Source organism: Chlamydotis macqueenii, chromosome 12, assembly GCF_036417535.1.
Source record: "Chlamydotis macqueenii isolate bChlMac1 chromosome 12, bChlMac1.mat, whole genome shotgun sequence".
NCBI lineage: Eukaryota > Metazoa > Chordata > Aves > Otidiformes > Otididae > Chlamydotis > Chlamydotis macqueenii.
The window spans coordinates 22289275-22311283 of NC_141567.1; the positions used below are offsets into that span (position 1 = coordinate 22289275).

The following is a 22009-nucleotide window of genomic DNA, read 5'->3' on the forward strand; positions in this document are numbered from 1 at the left end:
CTTTAAAAGGTGTGAGAGCACAGTCAGTGCAGGGACAAGGGCGACGATCTTAAAGAGAGATGCAAACAGGCCTGGATGGTAGCTTGTGCTCCATGCAACAGCAAAGGGAAAGCCAAGACACTTCTGAGGCCTCTCCTGCTTAAGCACTACAACGGACTGAAGTGATGGGAGGGCTGACGACAAGAGCCAGCTGGATGAGCAGGTGGTGATCCACTGGCACAGGCAACGGTGATCCCAGAGATGAACTGCAGCCGCAAGAGAAGAGCACTCCACTGGCCTGTGGAGTCCGAGCCACACGCTGAAGGAAGATGCTGAGGGCAGAAATAAGTACAACTGTGATGGGCCGGCAACAGGACATGGAGGGATGAATGTGAATGACTGAAAACGTGCCAAACAATAGTGCTGACAAAGACAAGTGATGGTGAGAAGCTGGAAGGATGAGGCAGGAGCAGAAAAAAGACAGAGAGAGAGAGGGGAAAAAAAACAGGATAAAGTGGCAAAAGGGAGGCTATAAGGCCTGGAAGTGGCAAACACTTGCACAGTCTGAAACCCAAATAGGAAATAAGAAAAGAAAGCCTCAGTAGGTAGGCAGCTGTGGCAAAAGCATGAAGACATTCAGGTCTCTATGAGATACTCAAGTGACCGAGGCATGTAGAAGGTGCCCACGTACACAGCCAGTATCCGGCTGGAGTTAGAGACAGCAAGAGAAGACAGCAAACGCAGGAGGAGGTGTGACACCCAGCAGAAGTGAAATGCAGACTCAGGGAGTGATATGTCATATGAAAGGGAGTGGGTGATGCAGAATACAAATTTGCTTTAGTGGCAGGAGGGAACGGGGAGAGAGGCAAGAGCAGACAGCTGATGAGAAGCCAATGATCAATGAGAACAAGAAACTGCAAGAGGAGAGGAAAGAGGCATCACAGACAATCAACAAAAATACCCCGTATCAGCTTCGCAGCAGTTCCACCTGTCACGCTGCATTGCCAGGGTAAGGGCTGTGCCACAGGGACTGCCTGGGAAAGCTGGCGGAGCGTTCGGGAGAGTTACTCCCTGCAGTAAAGCGCTGCATGCACTCAGAAGTGGCGGAGACTTTCGTCCCCCATTTCTAGATGACATCGTGCAGCTTTTTGAATGATTCCGAATGCTCCAGAAAACATCTGGAGCACCTTTGGCTTCCAGAGACTCCATTCCCGCAGGAACATGTACACATCCAGGGAGAGCCTTGCACACGCTCCTGCTGCAGCGTGTTGCCAGGCTGTACAAGAAATCTCTTAGGTTTGTTTTGTAGAACTGAACTCACGCTACGGCTGGAATATCCTAGTCAGCAGTGGAATATCATTGTGAAATACTTCTCAGGCGTGTTCCTCATCTTTCAAAATTCATATTAAAAGGCACAAAATGTTACTGTAAGGAAGACATTATTTTATCTTCAAGGAACAGCTGAAACTGCAAAACACACAGAACATTTTCTCCAAGAACACCAGAGGGTGGATCTCTTAATTTACAGTATCAGACTATGAAAAAATAGTATTCCAAAATATGAAAGCAGTGTACAAAAATATGGAAAAACACCAAGAACTTCAATAAAAATATGAAAGTCTTCAGATTAGCTTGATCTCTTGATGTGCTTTGCAATAATCACCAAAAACAAAACACCAGAGTCCCTTAAAGTCCAAACAGAATTTGAGTTACAAAATAACTTGAAATTCTTAAACTAATTAGAACATAAGGGCAGAAAGTGTTATTGTAAGGTGCAGGCACAGAAACAAGTTCCCATGTGATAAGAAGCTAACTTACAGCCCAACTATCACTTATTTGTTGTAGCTCTCTGGGCATGTAAAAGCAAGATAATCTTAAACAGATAAAAGAAGTATCTCACATTTATACAAGACAAGAGCTTTCATATACGCAAGCAGTTCACAGGCACCTTAGCTTAATTTATGGCCATGTGATGCCCTTTGCAATCACATTTCTGTGCAGAAGGAACCTTCTCTTGTAGATGGCTCATCATAGCCTGCAAAAGTGTATTAAAGAGCTTGCTTTGCTGTAGCTGAAAACCGTGGGGCATTCACAAGGATTAGCTGCCCCCAGTGCTCAAACAGTCCCAAATACCACTGGGGTTACCACTTAATAACACTTCTATTTATGAGTTTACACTGAACCCTTCCCATAGCTGTAATGTTAAAATTTTAAGAAAAAAACTGACTTGATCAAGCATTCTCAAGATCCAGTTTGGGTTTTAAGTACTGCATAAAGATCAGTTATGTGGCTCATCCTCAGACATCCCTTCTTGAATTCAGTCCTCCGCTGAAAAATAATCTTCATCTCTCACTTCTCTGTACTGCATTGACGCCTGTCCCTCTGGTTCAAACCTGAGCATTTTTATATTCAACCTCTCTGCAAGCTTCTGTGCTGCAAGCTTGGCTTGCATTTCCTGTATAAAAGAAAAATAAAGAGGACACAAGTTAGAAACAGTGCTCATTTGTCATGAATACAACAACATTAGTAATTAGTGGGCTTAATTTAAAGTTTCAGTAACCAGCAAAGAAATTTCAGGTTTCTTTTCACACTTAGACATAACTGTGCTATTAATCTTTGAAGACCTTTTTATAAGAGTTGACATTCCCCATGTGGCAGCCCCCACCTGTGATACACTAATGTCAGCTTTAACAGAACAAAACCAGCCCACGTACGGGAGCAGCTGTGCACCGTACACATGTAGCAACAGCAACGCTTGTCATCCAGCAGCCTCAGCAAGTGCTTTTAAGACAATAAGCAGCAACAAACGCTTCTGCAATAGGATCTGATTTAAATGTTAGCTGGCAAGTCAAAAATCAAAACCCATCACAACAGAATTTGAGGAACCTCAGAACTCAGATTCTTCAGGCACAGCATAAACCAAGGCAAACACAGATACTTGCAGATTTTAAGAATAACAAATACTGCTAGGCCTTCATTTATACAGGGGCCAAAAACTCTTTAAATAAAGACTAATAGGCAAGGTATACAATTAGATTTCCAGCCAGAGGTGCGGGGAGTGCAATGAGGTTAGTGTATCAGCACACAAAGAATAACACCAGATTTTGTTTAATGCAGGAGTGACAGTTCCAGAAAGGATTAATACATTATTTAATTCTATCATTAAAAGAATCAAATACAAGAAAAAGTGCCTCTCCTCAAAGTCTGCCTATATCAATTTCATCATCAAATTCATCAGCATGAAAAGATCCCTTTACGCTTTCTGCTTTTAGGTGTGATCTCCATCACATAATTACTTTTCAGACCGAATCTTAAATTTGTACCTCATAAGCTTCTTTTTGCTGTATCTGAATGGCTATGGATTCCTCTAAGGACAACAGCTTGGCAGGGGAATGGTGGAGCGGCGGCAGCCGGGCTGCTGTGATGTCATTCAAATGTTTCTTATCTCTAAGTCGTCTTTCTTCAGAAGTAATCGGAGAGCCACGTCCCCCAGGTGACTGACTGGACGAGGAAGCGTGTGATGATCCACTTTGCTCTCCTGATAATCTGGAAGAGTTAAAACATAAAAGTTGTAACTCAAATTTGCAGCACAAGGTTGAACAACTTCAGTTCCAAAATTTGTTATTTTCAACGTCAAAGTTGAAAAGAAATCTGAAGTGTTATGACACCATAAACAAATCAAAAAGAAGCAGCGCTCAGAAAAACTAAAAACATTTCTCTGCAGAGAGACAATATCACAGGTTACCCCTGGCAGAGGACAAAGAAGGTATGCCGGTTGCCAAGCATGAAACAGCAATGTTTTGGGAGTCACACGAAGTATAAACTGCTACTGCCACCTGTACCCACAACGTGAACTGTAACTTCTCTAGAGGGGCAGTAAAAGCAAAGGGCTACCTGCTGTTAAAGTTCTGCAAGTTCTAGAATTGATCCACAAGAAAGTTTTGCCAATTGTTTAACAGTTTTGTAGCTTAAGCTAAAAACTCTGTGAAGGTTCCTGATAACTGTTTCACTGCTTAATACTGAGATTCCGTGGCACTTAGTGCTAAAGAGCCAATGTATTAATCTCGCATGACATATGACTTCAAATCTCTTTAATCACCACAAGAAAAGAAACCCACCATGGCTGCTCAGTACCATTTCCAATTGTATACAAGTCAATTATTTCACAAAAGCTTTTTCTATTCCATAATACTTACACATTTGGTTTAAATTTGCTTTTTTTAATGACTGGGTTCTTGGCTCTAGACTCTAGAACTTCAATGTAATGTGGTGTCTTGGGGTGCATCCTTCCAAAGATACTGCCCTTGTGTTTAGCCACATTCTGCTCTTTTTCCGATACTTTTTCTCTGTTATCCCCATCTACAATTGTAACTCTTTGAAAGGCATCGACCAGGGCGTCTTTACTGTTGTCCAAAGCAGCCATGCTTCCTGCGCCGTCCTCAGTATTGCTCCGAGATACCTGCTGATCATTTTTCAGATGACTGCTTGTGGCTGACTTGGGGATGATGTCACAAAAGGGATTCTGATCTTTTGTAACACTCTCTACTTCATTGTTTTTCCTCCGAGTCCTTTGATTTTCCAGAGCTGTATTTGTGGCATCTTGCTCAATACATTCTACCTCCTGCCTTTGGGGAGATACTTCAGAAATTTCTTTATTATTAGAGTTTTCATTACAGACTGGGGAAGCTTCACAGTTCAGTGTGTCCTCGTTTAGGATAACGTGCTGTTTGCTTGTATTAATCTCCTCCTGCTTCACCTGAAACTCCAACCTGACGGCAGATAACAGCTCCGCCGTCCTTGCCAATTCTTCCTCTTGTAAAATGGCAAGCGTCAGCTTTTCAGCAAAATCAGAGATCTTCTTACCCTTATCTGGGAGCCTAGCAATGAATTTCCTAAGACAAAAACAAACAAACATTATTGTACAGGGTATAAACAATCCTGTTTCAATCTGATAGGCAGAACTGTTTGATCAGAATAGTTACCAGGGCAGGCTTCTCGTTCTACCATTCAGTTTCTTATTTACATGCTAGACTTCTGAAAAGCATTAAGATGCAAAGCGCTGGCTGCCTCAGACGTACACCGTCTGGAAAGCGCAGTGTGCAAATATTGTATTTTCATGGAAGCAGAGCACAGAGATTTTCCCATCCACGTTCCCTGAAATAACCACACCGCTGCGAAAGCCCACGGGCTGTAAAACCACGCAGACGTGTAGGATCTGAACAGCACCCCCGGCTGTGACCTCGATAGCCCGGGGAGGAAGGCGCTGCGCGGTTCCGCAGCCTCAGGGAAGCTACAGAGAGGGGACCGGGCCCGGCGGCAGCCCCGCGGGGAGCCCGGCACCTCCAGAGACCCGGCCTCCGCGCTCCGCCCCTCCTCACCGGTCCGCCAGCAGCCGCTCCTGCCGCCTCAGCATCTCCCGCAGCTCGGGGAGGCTCCGGCCCCGCAGGCCGCCGCCCGCCGCTGCCATGCCGCCCCGCGCCGCCTGTCACCGGGCCAGCCGCCCGGGCCCGGCGCCGCTGGCGCCGCTTCCGCAGCTCCCCGGAGGCCGCCATCTTACCGGAAGCGACGGCGCGGCGGCAGGGCCCGAGTTGGTCGGAAGGCGAAGCCGTCCACGGCACCTGCCTGAGGCCGGCGGTGCCGCACCCTCTCCTCTGAGAGAAACCACCCCGAGTGGTTTACACAGCATTTATTTTGTAACGTGTGTATGCATGATACCGAGACCCGAACCAGAAAACCAGACTGAAATACGTTTGCCTGCTTATTCCAAACTTCCCTGACCGGCAGAAGCGCTGTGAGCTTTCGTATGCCCGCCCCATCTGGCGGTAAGCGGCCTGGTCCCCCGGTGGCAGATGTCAGCCTTTTTAAGCTGATCCCAGCGGAGGTTGCTTGAGCCAAGTAATAGTAAAAGCGGCACATTTCTCAGAGATTGTTAAAACAGTTGTTTTATGAACAGGATGAACGGAGGGCCTACCCCAGAGGGACTCGGGGAGGAAGCGTTTTAAAATGGCTGCCCGCCCCTTTGTTTGCTCAGCTGGAAGGTGAACGGAAAGGCCGAGGGCCGGGGAAATGAGATTAATCAAGTAGGCGGCTACCCGTGGAAAAAAATACCACGCTCAGGGTGAGAAGAGCCAAGTGACCAGCTGAAAAGACCGTTTCACTGTCTGCTACGCACAACCTGGATCATCTCCTGTGGAAAATCCCTCAGGGAGACTTCCCCAAGAGTTGAGAGGAAATCGCTGTGAGATTTTCTCACTGGGAGATCACCCGCTGTTAGAGGATGCAAGTTCTCCGAATTGCTGCCTCTGTAATACACGTGTAAGTTACGCCATCTCGCTAACATTTCTCCATCTTGCGAGAAGGAACACTTCTCTTGCTTTTTAGCCTCTTTCTCCTATGCAGATTGGAGAAAGTGGGAAAGCTGGGCATGGAAACAGAGCACTGCTTCTGTCTGCATGGAGGTGAGAGTCCAGAAGGGACCCTCTCATCAGAGCACTGCTCTGCGCTCACTTGAGGAGGGCTCCTCTCACTTCAACCACTGTTACTGCGTGCACAGAAGAGTCATGCCAGTATTTACAGAGGGTGTTAGCTTATGTGCTAAACTGCACAAACGCAGAAAAACAAGAGCAAAAAGTGAAGAGAATAAAGTCCTAATACCATGACAGCTGGGAATCACAACTGATCATTCTGTAGCCTCTCTTGGAATACCATTCACCAAGTCTGCATTTGTCCAAGATCACTGGGAAAGGAATATTGCTCATTTTTACAGTTCAAGAGTGGCAAGTGTCTGTTTACAGGTAACACACAGTTCCAGAATGATGAACAAATACCTGACATTTGTAAGGTGCCAGAACAAATATATTCTTGTTTCTGGAGAGATGGGCAGCACCTAGATACAATGCAATCTAGATGGTATCAATTTAGATACAAATGTGAAGAAGGAAAAATAGATTTAAGCTTTCTCAGTCAAGGCACAGAAGTACGGAGCACGTGTGGGACTGAGGAAAATGATATACTGAGGCATTGCTTGTCCTGGGCGAAACGCAGGTGTGCAGGAAAACCCTCACTAGCCACACTCCCACCATGAGCAATCACCATCCAGCAATACCTGCTGCAAGTTGAGTCTTAGGACTTTGCTCCTGCTTCTCTCGGGAGACTGATACACTGCCATTATTTGCAGTCCATAGTAATATTTTTATTGTTTTCCTTAGAACATGCTTGGCCTTTTTGACTGGAGGCTTTATTTTGTATCACTTTCTTGAATATTTTCATAGAATCACAAAATAGTTAGGGTTAGCAGGGAGCTTCAAAGCCCACCCAGTCCAACCCCCCTGCCAGGAGCAGGGACATCTCCAACCGGATCAGGTTGCTCAGAGCCCCGGCCAACCTGGCCTGGAACGTTTCCAGGGGTGGGGCATCCACCGCCTCTCTGGGCAACCTGGGCCAGTGCTCCAGCACCCTCAGTGTAAAAAATGTCTTCCTTAAATCTAATCCTAAATCTAAATCTAATCTAAACCTAAATTTTGATCAGCATTCATGTGAGCTAAGTATAAATGGGCTTTCCTGTGTTTCTCACTTAGGACATTATCTCAAGAGCTATTATTAGATACAGTTTTCAGTCAGTCTGTTTTCTGTCACTAGATATCTGGAGTTAAATATAATTCATTCTGCAATAGCATAGCTGGAATTACTATGCAATTTAGTAGTATTCTACATGAAAATTAAATTATTAGAACAACAATGAAGAAGAAAATCAGGTATACTAACAAAAAAGAGTAAACTACACTAAAAAACAACACAAAGCAAGGTGTGACCTAGGAGTATTCATCTTCATATATAGTATAGCTAAAAAGAAAGGTATTCAAATAACTAAGTAACTTGTTCCAGCATAGATTTTTTTTAATAGATTGCACCAGTTACAAGGACCATTGCACCAGACATTTGTGTCTGAATTTTTAGTATTTCTGTTTTATCGATACCGGTTACGACTAAGCTGTTGTGTTCTAGTCTAGCTGTTGTATTTTGAGGGAGACGGCCATGAAGTCCAACTGGCTGAATATTTTCAGGTGGAAGGATTTCCTGTCAGAAATATCTGAGTCTCCCCAAAATTGATATTAAAATTAAAACTAACATTCTTGCTTCTTTTCTGTTAAAGATGTAATTTCCATTGTCCTCATCTCCTTTCTTCAACTTTACGAATACATAAATGTTACTTCTTTTCACGTGGAAAAGGGGCAAAGGAGACTTCAGAAAGTGAGTTTTGAGCGGGGAAAAAAACTACTTTTACATTTCCTCTGCTCCTAGGTGAAAATATTGAGGGGCAGGAGGAGAGGAATCAAGCCAGGTGTACGAAATAAGCCACCCCCAAAATAACATTAAAATGGTATGAACATTTGGAATTAAAATGAATCAGTTTAATTTCATTTTTAAAACCCTTTTTAATCAGCATGATGCACCTTTGTAATAATGCATTTTATTTTAAGAAAGTAACTCTTCCCTTAACCTTATTTGGCTTAAAAAAAAAACCCCAAACAGCTTCAAAGCAATCCTATATATGCTTATACCTATCAACATCCTGTTTTACATATGGGAAGCAACCTTCAGATTATTGCAGTATGCCTACACACCACACGCACCTTTACAAAATATTGTAACCTCACAGGTGTTGACTTCTACCTATTTCCTCTTTAATCCACCAGGTCCCTTTTTCTTTTGAAAGTTTTCACATACCTGAAGTTGCTGATGGCTCCCATCACCTGGTTTTCCTGTGTTTCTTCCATGTTCCAGTGCTTGAGGTAGGGCTGGAAGGGTCTTAACTCATCACTTAAGCATATTTCTTCTTTTAGGCATGCAAATAGCCCCAGGTGCTGAATCGGAATGAAATAAAATGTAAATGGAATGCAACTCTCACATGTACATCTCCATTCTGTGGAGCGGGGATTTCCTGTACAGAGTTACAGACTTAATGACGTGGAGAGAACTTACTTCTTACCTATTGGCTCATCTGTCCATGTCGGAAAGCTTTCAGAAGTCAGAACAAGGATTAAAAGCCTCCAAAAAGCACAGCTCCAGATGTGTTGTAGGTTCAGCACTGAGCACTGCTGATCCCAGCAAGATTTTATGAGGTCCTTTTGGCAATCTGTACTGAATGTTATCTACACAGGGAAGCATCACTCAAGCAAAAACCTTCACATTCTTCCACTGAGCATTACAAACCAGTAACACTGTGATTGTCATGTTTGCATGACCTCTTCTTCTTTAGCTGACAAGTAGATTGTTTCATGGTGACAGTCTTAAAGATAAATCTCTATTACTGAGTGGATATAAACTGTAAAAAAACATGGGCCATGGTCATCCCAGTCTCATCATGCTGAAGCCTGGAGAGCACCACCCCAGATGTATTCGGATGTTACGTGGGGGAGCTGAAGTTGTCAGCCGAGCTCTTGTTTATCCTGTGCAGGTCAATAGTTCTTTATTTCATAAAAGAGTTCATCTACTTCTGTTACTTGGCTTTGAGAAGAGTCTTGAGTCTTTAGCAAGGGAGTGTCTTCCTGTTCTCAAGAGCCCGTCTGCCAAAGGAAACACTGACAAGACCATCAGGGCTCCAGAGGAACCGCTTCTGCACTCGTACATGTTTTGAACAAACAAGACTGTGTAGAGGGAGAGTTTGCAAGGTTTTAAGGGAAGTTTATTTCTAAATGAATGTCAACACAACAGAATACAAAGTTTAAATACAATATTTATTGCAATTTATCCTTTTCAAGTCCTACATACAGGATGTATTAAAAGCATACAACATAACTGCATTATTTATACAGCATATATGAAAAGTGTATCCCAAAATACTTTCCAGGGTATCTGGAATAAATCACAAAATAATACTTATCATGGTAGCAGAGTAGTCATACAATTGACTTGTATTTAATGCACTTTCTGGGACCTATCTATATGGCTTTTATTGATGCTTACAGAAATTTTACTAATCTCTAATATTACAGTACTAATTAACCCAGTCTCAAATTGACAGAATTTATACTGAAGTGCTACAGCCTTTTCAATCAGATTTGTTATTATCTATGCTAATTTACACTGCTGCTGCTTTGACTGGAAAGCTCTACGTTTTCATGTAACACAATTATATAAATACTGCTCCTCTCCTGTTCTTTACAGTTACCAGTAGTCCAATCAAATGACGGCCATCCAGCTCACTGCACATCAAAAGGCTCTTAAAATATAGCATAGGCTTCAGTCCCTATTTGGCTTAGAAAAAATACCCTATTTCATCAAATAGTTAAGACAGAATTTACACAGAAAACTTTTACAGGAAAAATTCAGTGCCTCGCTGCTGTCTTGGTAAAGTCTTGAGCACATGATCATCATTTTGCAAGTCTCAGAGTTAAACCAGGTTGCAGTATTTTCCGAGGAGATCCTCAGCAATATATTAAAAGTAGAATGAACTTCCTTTTGCAGTCTGTGTCAGAACAGCATTTTGATGCTTCATCCTGCCCTCTCCTACCATTCACTGAGCACTTCACAGTCATCAGGTTCTGTTTACTGAACTCCAGCCAAAACCAGACAGAGGGATAAAGTATTTTTACTTATTTAAACTTGCCAGTTACAACAACATGCATTTCCTTTTACCTATAAATGTTGCCTTCATCTTAAGTTTCATGGTAACTTTCACAAACCATGATTCAGAATTACATTCCTGAAACACAGATACTATCTGGGGACAAAAAAAATGCCAAGAGGCATTATGTAATGATCCAAAGCTGCATCCCTACTGGACATTAGTTGGGATTAGTGTTTAGGGTCTTGCTTTTTAAACAGATACTGTCCAAGTATTTGCTGTTACCAGCCACTGGAGGGAGATACGAGTACACAAGTACAAAGCTTATCCCTGAAATTTGAGGTGGGTCATTACCCGTCATCTTTTGGGTTCATCAGCATACACCTCCAGTTTAAATGAGCTCTTAGAGTTTCTCTTCATGATATTAAGTTGTTCATAACCTTAATTCATTTAGTTATTGCTCAAATTGTTATTTGAGAACTCTGTTCAGCAAACATAGTCTCGCAAGCTCACTGAACCATCCAAACTTCCTTCATTCAAAAATGCCCTCTGCACAGTGAAGAGCACAGCTGCTCCGTGTGTCAGCCAGCTGTTTCTGTGTCTTTGGTATTCAGGTACAAGCCAATTCCTCTGCTTTGCATAACGGGAGGGTGCTTGGTTTGAGGACTGTTTTTATAGAGAGCAGACTGTTCTCAGGGACCTTCTCTTCAAGCCCCTTCCCACTCCAGAGGTTTGCACCCGTTCTCTGGGAGCTCTTTAAGCAAATGTGTGCTGTTATGCCTGCTTACTAAAGTGACAGCTGGAGGGTTTTCTTTCCCCTTTTGCTATCTAAGATCTTTCTCACTGCTGCATCACATGCAAAGTAAACAGTTTCCTTTTAAAGCTATCAAAACTAACTTAATAATTTTTTAATTATTCTTTTTAAAAGAAACATTGAGCAGCTGTTAATGTTTGTGACTTCTATACCAGTGAAGATTATAGGCTTCCTTCACACAGTAGGTAATTTACCTTTTTGTTAATGGTTTTGATTGCAATTATTTCTTCAATTTTGTGCATAATACAATCCATAATATTGAGTTTGATTTTTTGGAAAGAATGACCATTTTAAGTTCCCAGGAGCTGAACAGGTCACAAGCAAAAAAAAAATAGCTTCTGTGCAAACAGAGGATGATCTGAGCACAAAAGCTGGAGAAGTCTGAGCTTCCCATTTTATTTGGTATGTGCTTTGATTATGTCAAGCAGTTCACATTCCTGCAAGATACCTGTACCACGTCAAAACATCTTTCAATCCATCCTCCAGTACAGGCTTCTGTGTGTAGTAGTTAAACAGCACAGCTACAGAGTAAATAAAGTTCTCTAACAAATTCAGAAACCCATTAAATAATGCAGGAATAAGATTTGGATTATGAGGTCAATATTATTCTTTTAAATACAACTCTACTACATCTACTTAATTTGAACAGACAGTACTGAATTTAATAACTTGCATGAGACTGGAGATAAAAGCAGTCACCTTGTGACTCACCCTGTGGCAAGGTGAGTACCTCCTGGGATTGGCATTCAATGCAAGAACAATATTCATCATACAAAACCTAAGTTTTTAGTTTTCTATAGTAGTTACTGTAATAAAAAAAATGCCCTTCATTCATGTTAATAGCACTACAAGAAAATATTCATATTTCATTTTAGTTCACTAAGACTGGGAGATCAAAACAAGCTGTAAGAAAATACCCTACATAAATACTTAAATACTGGGTGCAGTCATTCCTGCTGGTACTTTCAAGTCAGGGATAAGATTTTAAGTGCTTTGGAAAAAAGAGTACTCAAAATCAAACTCCTGATTCAGGATTGCTGTTGCTGTAGGAATTGCAGGGATCGCTGCAGTTTGCTGTAGGCAAGATTCTGTTTAATGAAAGATCCTTCCTCTAATGGAAAAGTAAATTTTTTTAAAAGTGCCAGGGATTCTCCCACACAATTACTATTGAATGTGTCACCAGTAGTCACTCTATCCCATGACTGACGAAGTGCAAACCAGTGCCTCAGTCCAACAAAGCAAAATCCTTTGTAATCTGCTCTATCGCTTACTGTTTGGAACAACAAACACGCCATCCATCTGCACGCGCTGAGGGAAGTGTTTGGAACAGCCCCGCTGCATCTCTCCCTTCCAGCAAGAGTGTGCTGGTTATGAGCAGACTGCTAGGTGAGCAGAGCCCTCAGCTATACCAGGTCTCTGACAGGCGTGAACAGCCCTCACTTTGTACGGGGACAAAGGGGGAGCTTTCAGACTAATGCCCTCTGCCAGCACCGTTTCAGACACTGCTTCTAGTAGTTCTGAAAATAAAATATATTAGAGCGTCGTCATACAAACAGAATTACAACACAATTGAAGAAAAATACTGTACAGCTATACAACTCCTTCCTTACAGGCATTTGAAATGAGACATTGCACTAGACAGCTTCTAAAGAAGCGATCCTGACTGCTGTTTTCCTCATCCCACGTCTTCCACATCCCCCTGGCAGTTAACGTCAGTAATAACTTCAGATACGAAGTTACTAAAAAGCTGCTTTCGGTATAAATTTAGCAAGACTCCATGCTGCTGTTCTTCTCTATGACTTGATAAAAATTTATCTAATCAAGCTGCAAAGGCGCAAGGTATCTGCTCGTATTTAGAAAGCGTGCTGATTTGAACGCTCAAGATGTACTGTTCTTTGTGCTAAATTCCAACACTCTCTTGAAGGGGGTGTATGTCCTCACCGGCCTCGCGCTTTCAGGAGATCTTCTGTTCTCGGTACTCATACTGTTAAGGAGACAAGAAAAAGCTTACGGCGTTAATGTCAGAGTATCAGAGAGCTGGGCTGGAAATGCCACGGCAATGAACTTGTGCCTTGTTACTGGTATCGATGGGCTAACATTAAACTATTCAGCGTATTTGATGTGTTCCGTATTTCTTTTCTATAATGCTGCAAAGGATATTTGATAAAAACCACAGCAGACACTGACAAGTTTACATGCAGGCATCTGCTGGAGCTCATATTGGAAGGTCCAGCAACACAGCTACTAGGACTAAGGATCCTACGACAACAAAGACAGCAATATCACATTTAAGAACACAATTAATTGTGAAAAGTGATGCTATAAAATCTAAACTGCATAGAGGTAAATTTCTGCATAGAGAGAAATCCCAAAAATTGGGTAAACATCAGATAAGTGAGGGCTGTGGTTACATAGAGAGGACAAGGAAGACAGCTTTCCTTTGGCACTCAGAGTACAAACACTGGTTTGAGGTTTCAAAACTCATGCCATTAAAATACGCTCTCAGCTGAACACTGAAATGAGTGTCTTTTTAAACTGGGAAAGAAACCTTAGTTTGTATAGCAGCTTGCTGATTTCATATGCTAATTTACATTCCTCAAACCAAATTAACCAATTTGCAGGGCAGTTAGAGTTTACTTGTTGGTAGTGAAAGTGATGTGCAACGGTCCTCCACACCTCACTATTTTGGTTTCTGTTTTGCCCTTCCCTGTGGTGACTTGCTGCGGGTAAGACTGAAGTGTAAGTCCACAGCCTTCCTCCCAGGGCTCAGTGCAAGCCTGCTGCAGTGTTCGGGGCAGAGGAGGAGGAAGGGAGGCAGGATACCTGGATCTTTCCAAAGCCAGGCTCCGGAGCCGCTGGCCACCACAGATCAGAGCCAGCCGTTCCAGTGCAGAAGCGGTACTGTTACCACGCTGTTTACTCGGTCCTGGACACACCTCCCAGAACACAAAGGATAAAGCCTGCATGAAGCCAGCATTAACCAGCCTCAGGGTAGAACTGTCCATTGTCTTCTGCTGCACTGCCAGCAGACACATTTCATCAATATTTCCTGTGTTTCACAAAGTCAGAGCTCCTGACTTCTAGCTTTACTCCCCGCTTAAATCACATTACTGCAAATAAGTACTCCCCTTGAGGGTTTGCAATATGTTTGCATCTTTAAAAAAAAAAATCCCACTCCATAAGTCCCTGAAGCGCACTACACCTAGTAGATGTGCTCTTTTAAACTTCGGAAAACTTTGCAGAACTCCACAATCCACTCTAACGGTTTATCAGGACAATGGTTTACTAATCCAGCACCAGTAAGGGACGTTATGAAGAACTTCCCTATGAACATGCGGAAAAAGTAAATACCTGTACGGAAGATCGCATCCTACACCAGTATCTCTGGTTTCTATATTGGTCTTTGGTTGGTTTTCCATTAAGTAGTCCAATTTATCTTGTAATTCTTTATTCTGGAAAACAGTCATTTTCAGCACAAGTTTACTTTATTTAAATTACATTAATTAAACAAGGAAATAGAGTGCATGTTGGCTTCTCCCCAAAAGAAATAACATAAAAGTATGTATTGAAATAATAAAGGAATCTTTACTTCTGGGAAAAAAAAAATAGAAATTAAACCAACAGTTTTATTAAGAAGCTTCTGCTTTAAGTACTTATTTTCTTGTTATAAAATTGTATGTTAAGAAACTTGGCATGAATATTGAGACTTTGTATGACATGCATTCCTCATGTGACTGGTGTCGTAAGCTTGATTTCCATACTGAAGAACAGCAAATGTAGTAAATATGCATCCAGATAACATCATGTGACAGCGGTTCAAATTTTATTGGATTTTATAAAATAATCACAATATTATAAACTAAAAGGTAATGCCTTACCTCACATTCTAAGAAAGAGATTTTTTCTAAAAGCTGTACTATAAATAATTCCTTCTCTTTTACTTTCTTCCTTAGCATTTCAATCTATGAAGAAAAATAAAAGAAAGAAATTTAGTCTACTGGGGCTGGGAAGAGGAGGAAAAAGACCATGTACACTAACACAGCTTTTAAGAATTTGTGTTTCTCCAGAAAGAGAATGGAAACTCAAACATTGTCATGTAACAAAGCAAACCAGGGGAAACTCCATCTTTGATTCAAAGGCCTTTGCTGTAGTCAGGTTTAACTACACCCAAAACCAAGCTGTGCATTTGCTAGTTTATTGAAGGTCTTATCTGTTTAGTTATTTCCTGGCATACCAGACTCCTTGGAAAGAAAGTACATTTTCATTTTATACCTAAGGAATGGAAAGAAGTTGCTTACAAATGTTCATGAAAATTAAAATTAAGTTAGCTGCACCAGAGACGTCGCATTTTAATACTGTTCTCTATGGAGCAGAAGACAACCTTCCTTATATTCTGGGATTCCCGCTCGTCACAGAGCCATACAACAAGAACTGTTGCATTAAATCTTTCCCTGCTACCAGAACAAGCAGGTGTGACCAGAGGAACTGAGTACGTCCCAGGTTCCATACTAGTCCCTTGCTGCTGGCCCAGAGCTGCGCTGATTGTGTGGAAATGGCTTTCTAAAGCTCCTAAAGCCACAAACATTTCCTTTTCCATTCTTCTGAACCCTTTGCTTAAAGCAGGATTCGCTGTGTGAGGTTCATACTATTATCAGCAATAGTCTAAGAGCCTTGTTGACTGGCATGGAGGTGGGTTCCTTTCAGTAGACCACATTTAGGAGGAAACAGCATCTTGTGCAAACAAACTGAATTTTCTCCCTGGACCAAAGGAAAAGTCACTTTTGTTATTCTCCCTCAACCCCTGCTGACTACACCCACTAAAATAGCTGCTAACAAAAGAGCAGAACAAAACAGGTAAATCGTGTCAGTTGTTACGGCTTCCCAGGAGGCAGACCAGGTTATTACTCATGAACAGCTGTAGACACACCACTTTACGAGCACAAAAGGTGCTTCCTATATGTGCAGTTACAGTCTACTTCAGCTGCAGAAAGCCGTGTTAAAAATATTTCTGAGGAGAATCCTCAGAAGTGCACTGAAAGATCCGTTTGAGGGAGAAAAGGGATTCTGCATCATGTTTGCGTGCAGATAGGAACTGGGAGAAAACGAATTTCCCATTGTGTTCTGTGCTCATGCAAGTAGTCTTCTACAGCAACAGCAATGAAAGCCAATAGCAGTGGATACTCTTTTTGCTTTCAGTCTTAAATGGTGTCAGGTCAGTAATTTTTCCAATTACATTTCAATCCACCTTTCCTGAACAAGCCATTTCAGGCCAGACGACATGAAAATAAAAAATCCTGGTTTCCCCCTCTGAAGTCCATGGGAACGTGTCTCTCACTGAGAAACCACTCTCCCTGCTCTGTGCCACGTGTCTCTAACTAGACAGAGCCCAACCAACAACTTCTGCTTTACCAAACAGTGCATTATCCTAAAGCAATTGTCTCCACAATTCGTTAAAGTAATTTAAAGATATAAAGTTTCTGATCTTAAGCCTGAAAGCAGAATCAGAGGTCAACCAAGCTAGTAAATGGATGATCCAGGTCACAAATGGAATGCCTGACTGCCACGCACTGCTTTTAGCAAGGTCTTTATTAATGGTATATATAAAAACGTGCACCCCTTAATGTTAGACGAAGAAAGAAAGATATTCAAACTGCCGTAACAGCACTAGAAAAGTGTGTATCCCACACATTGCTTCCCAGTTTTGGGCAATATGCCAACAGTGAAAAAAACCCAGATCTATGCCTATAGCTTTTTTTTATCACAGAAAAACGATAAAAATATCTATGCATAATAAAAAGTCAGATATTTTCTATAAAACTCCACATTAAGTGAGGTAGCTTTATTTGGTCAAGTTGTTGATTGACTGTGGGCTTCATTGATACAATTTTAAGGAAAAAAAAAATAAAAAGTATTGGGTAGTAAAAATTTTAGCGGACTTTTACTAAAGTGAATGCCTTTTCTAGAACAGCCAAACTGAAATGAAGGAAAGCTCAGAATACATTAATTTTTCCTGGCAGTCATTATGTTACATTGATATGCAAGAATAACCATTTCTAAGTAGTTGGGGCAAATTTTCCGTGCACTGTCACCAGTCACTTTTTAACTCTGTATCTTAAAATAAATTTTGTGAAAGAACATTAACGAACCACTTAAATCTACCAGTATAAAATTTTTCAGTATGTCAGGAATCAATGATTAGTAGAAACATTCACATCCTGCTAAAAAAGAAGTTACAATAATCAAAACAACAGTAGAACTATCACCCTCTTAAAAATTTACTGCTAGATATTATAAAATATTTCAACCAAAATGTACAGAACCATGAAAAAAATGAAGCAAAACAAATGCATAAATTAAACCAAAGAATGAGAAGTCATGTAAAACCACCAGATCAACTTTAATACCGACTTCGTACCACATCTCATTGACACTGATCGGTTATTACTTGGAAAAATCTAGGATGTAAACTCCATGCAGTGTTTTCAGATGAACAGGTACAGAATATATGCATGCTATCATCATCCATCTTTCTCAAAATCAGGTATTGCCTTTTTTTTTTTCCTTGTATGTAAAAACTATCCATGTCATCTAAGGCTATTATCATTTCAGTTTTCAAAGAACAGAAACACACAGCTTGTGGCATTTTCAGAAAATCATGGAACAAATGTTAATCTTCACATTTAATTACAACTTTGTTTAGTAGTACGACTAAATAAAGTCAGCTGTATCTTCGCTGGCTCAATAGCTTCAGTCCTGCCAATAAACTCTGCTTCAGAAAGCTTAAACTGCTCTTTTAGGACTTTCAAGTAGGTCGTCTCTATTAATACTCTGTTCTGGTATGCACACAAGGAAATAATTTTAACAGCAGTAATTGGTATGACACAAAGTCGACTGAAGCCAAGCGCAGCTATGTGATCGTGGGAGGGTTTTGCCCCGATAGATATCCATTTTTTAAACTGAAGATAATATACCTCATCAGTTGCCTATTCTGGTTTTTACACCAACACAAAATATTTCTGTTTCCAAATAAATGATCAAATTATATATTATCCAAAAGCAAGACCAGACTCTTGTGTTTCACAGCCATTTACCTCAAGTTCTATTTACGCTACGATACAGAGGCTCTAAGATGTGAACTACACTGTGACAGTAACCATTATGTTTACCAATATTACGTACAAACAGATTTAGTTTGTACCAGTCAGTTAAAATTAAACTTCTTTTTGTTTATTCTTCACATTGGATAAGAGACATAAACTCCCTAGGGATGTTTTTGACTATTTTAACTGGAATAGTCTGAAGGCAAAAATGAGCATGGACACCTTAAAATCTAACGGAGAATACAACGGAAGACCTTGACAAACAGCTTCCTCCCCTTCCCAAACACAAACACACCTTGCAACCTACCCACAGACCTGACACAGATGACACGTCCCACTGGAGTAGTTTACTACAAAAAAAAAGTTTATTTACTGAATAACGACTCGAGTACACATCATCTTATGTCATTAGCACCAGGAGTGAGCAAACCCAGGTTGTGCTGGGTGTGCAGCTTGCATTTCACGTACCCACTGCAATTTCTAATGACCTGAATCCACATGTAACACCCCACATGCAACGTGACTCGTCCTGAATTTATTTGCTGGCTTAGGATTAACGTGGCCACAGCACTTTTCAACTTCTCTCCTCCTTGATTCAGTCCAATTGCTGTCACCAGCTCTGTGCTTCCTGCCTCCTTCCAAATCCTTGAGATCATTTCTCAGGATTCCCTCAACCTCCAGATTGTCACCTTATCTTGTGGCAACTCCCAGAAAATTCAATTCTTCTTGACCATCCCATCAAGTGAAGATCTGTTTCTTGCTCACTACTGCACCTTATAGAGTCTCCAATTCATCTCAAAGATCAAACACAATTGTCATCCCACTTGAATGGGCTCTGTACATACTTTCTAGGAATAGCTGCACTTCTGAGTTTCTCTTGCTCCACCAACTAAACTTTGCTTCAGCCAGATGTACGAGTCAACAGCATTAAACTGATCTCAGCGATAGCACACCTGAGAACGGCCAAGAGAAGAGTCTTTAAAGAAATGCTAGAGATGTAAGTAGTGATATTAGAAAGGAAGTCAACAGCAATTTAAGCAATTAAAGCACAAAGAAAAAGCATCTTAAGAGAGAATTAAAGTTGTGTCCAGTTGTAGAGGCTTTCTAAAGAAAGTCCAAAATAGCAAACTTTATTTTATCCTGTGTACTCAGACACAGTTCTAGAGGCTTGAAATATAGAGCAATCTAGTGGATTGGAACAGATCCAGCTGCTCGGTAAACTCAGTCAACATTCAGCACTTCATATTAGTTTATCATCCCTTAGTTTAAAATATTTATCAGAACGTGACAGTGCTAACATATTTAAGTATCACATATTATTCAAGTATCGTGTGTTTTCCTTATTCCTCTATGGTTAATGGGTTTGGTATCTAACACTGATACAGAGATAGGAACAAACTGGTCATAAATAGGACTGAACACAGGACAAACACATACTACATGATATAAAACAAGACAGACAAGACATTGCAACATCAGTCTGAACTCTCAGAGGTACTTGCTGTACGAGGAGAACAAGATTTTACTCAGTCCAGTATTTCCCTGGACCTTAAGTGGTATTTGTCAAAGGCTAGACAAGAGTGTCAAAATTTTTTCAGGGAACACAAGGCAGTAAATGGGAATGAGCACCTTCACCTTTTAATCCTCCTTAAATCACGTATTTTTTGTATTTTAAAATCAAATTGAATTTAAGGGAGAAGTAACAACTGGTTAAGTTAATGCACCAACTGAGACACCTTCCTAAACTAACGAGCTGTGTGAACACACGACACCAGTTGTTGATGTACATCTGTTGCTAAAGCACCTTGTCTGTCAGTGCAACCCACCTTATTAACAGCTACCCTAGTAACGTGCAAGTTTTCTAACTAATGACTTGGCCAGGCAATTACCAGCTGAAGGAGCCGATGCTATGCACGCACAGACACTCTCGCCAACGGCCAGCAGTGATTCCAGTTCTGCCAGCAGATAAGCAATCCACTGAGGTGGGCAAAACACTTGAGCTGGCAGGCGGCAAGTTATTTCTGTCCTGCCATGTATCATCTTCCTCCAAGCTCCCAAGGTGGCTTTCTCTTTCTACATTTTTGGTGTGTGCTTTGTTGTTGTTTTGTTTTTACTGTAAGTTCTACGCAATGCAGATTTTGGTTAGTAAAAATTTGGTGTGTGGCTGGTAATTCCATCTTCTCATCCTCTGTGCTTCTGTGTGGCTTCTTTTACTTGACCCAAAATTGAAACTGTGCTTCCATATTAAAGCTCAGACATTTTGCAATGTATCTGGAGTTGGAGTATCTTGATACAGAAGTTTTCAGCCAGTCATTAATTCTTTGGTAGGAAAATTTCTTCTTTATTCCCCATTTGTGCAATACAAAGTATCTTCTGTATCTGGGATATCGTTTGCTCATTAGCACTCTGTCCTTTCATGCAAGTCTCTTCTGCAACAGAACAGGACACAGCTTCTCCCTGGTGTTTGGTCACCATTTATTATCCAACGAATCTGAGACTAAAGCTGGAGAACAGCTCATGGGCCATGACCTAGAGACAGTTCAATTCAGTAGTTAGGGGTATTTCATGTGAAATCTGAGTTCTGTAGATAATTTCTTGGCATGGAATCAAATATCCTTTTCTCTTCTCAGTGCCCTTCAGAACAGCTCTCTGTATCTGTACTTGCCTTGCTTACAAAATGTAACTGCTTATTTCCTTCCCTCTCCTGCTTCTCAGCAATGAAACAATACCACATACAAAATAAGCTAATTGTGCCAGGAAACTGCAATCCATTTCAGTGCCAACTGCACAGACCTCAAATTAAAGCTCTCATAAATCTCTCCAGGTTTGAAATTGAGATCAAGTCAGAAAATACTTTTGGTCCTGATTTAAAAATCCATGTTTTATATTTCATTTAAAGGCTATTAGCTTTACCTTACACTAAACTCTCTCCCACCTCCTACGCTGGCACAGAAAGGATAAATTGATTGACCTTATCGAACAGATAACTTAAGACAAGCTTGCACCTCCCTCACAAAACAAGAGCAATTTCAACCCTGAAAGTAACAGCACGGCAGCAGCTTCCCATGCCCTCCCATAGCGGTTCTGTGCCGCTGCTGCCTGCCCAATTCCATCTCTGTGCTGGAAACTCTTAGCGGAGGGGCCTGAAGTCTGCAGAGGGTGGGGGAGGCTAACCGAGTCTCCATTATTAATGTTCCCAGATTTCACCACTGAGCTCTGGTCTGGCCATCTGTCTCTTCTCACTCTTTTTGTGAAAGCCTGCTGTGCACAGGTTTCTACACACCTGCCAAATGCAGATCCTGCACTTCCAGCGGCCAGCACTTCATGTACGGCACTAAGCTGGGAACAAACAGATTTATTTAACAAACAAGTTCAACACAGGGATAAATCTGTCAGCCTTAAATCATCTGCAATCTCTTTCTAACGAGAGCAAGAGGCTTTAAGACTATGTGGGATAACTTTCTGTTCAGCGGGTGTTCTAACGGGCTGCGATCTTGGCTCTCGCTGCAGAGAATCCCTGGGAAGCTGAAAAATGGGTTAATGCACAGA

General features: G+C 41.4%; 2 protein-coding genes across 3 annotated transcripts in view; both read right to left on the bottom strand.

The window, feature by feature from the left end:
* Nucleotides 1-1399: 1399 nt before the first annotated feature.
* On the bottom strand, nt 1400-5514 carry POLR2M (RNA polymerase II subunit M). Its single transcript, XM_086756978.1, has 4 exons — nt 5358-5514; nt 4176-4871; nt 3303-3525; nt 1400-2434 (listed from the first exon to the last, which is right to left on the bottom strand). Exons 1-4 carry the CDS (start codon nt 5444-5446, stop codon nt 2297-2299), a joined length of 1146 nt encoding a protein of 381 aa, XP_086613104.1. The 5' UTR covers nt 5447-5514; the 3' UTR covers nt 1400-2296.
* Nucleotides 5515-10675: 5161 nt separating this feature from the next.
* The window catches only part of MYZAP (myocardial zonula adherens protein), a 46009-nt gene continuing 34675 nt past the window's right edge, over nt 10676-22009 (bottom strand). The window contains exons 11-13 of one of the 2 annotated variants that reach the window (XM_086756977.1): nt 15239-15322; nt 14712-14812; nt 10676-13344 (exon numbers count right to left, since the gene is read on the bottom strand). In XM_086756977.1, coding sequence (XP_086613103.1) covers nt 13239-13344; nt 14712-14812; nt 15239-15322 — 291 coding nt within the window. In that variant the 3' untranslated portion in view covers nt 10676-13238. Of the gene's footprint in view, nt 13345-14711; nt 14813-15238; nt 15323-18904; nt 20990-22009 lie in introns of those variants that run through there. The other variant, XM_086756976.1, reaches the window with a different exon arrangement.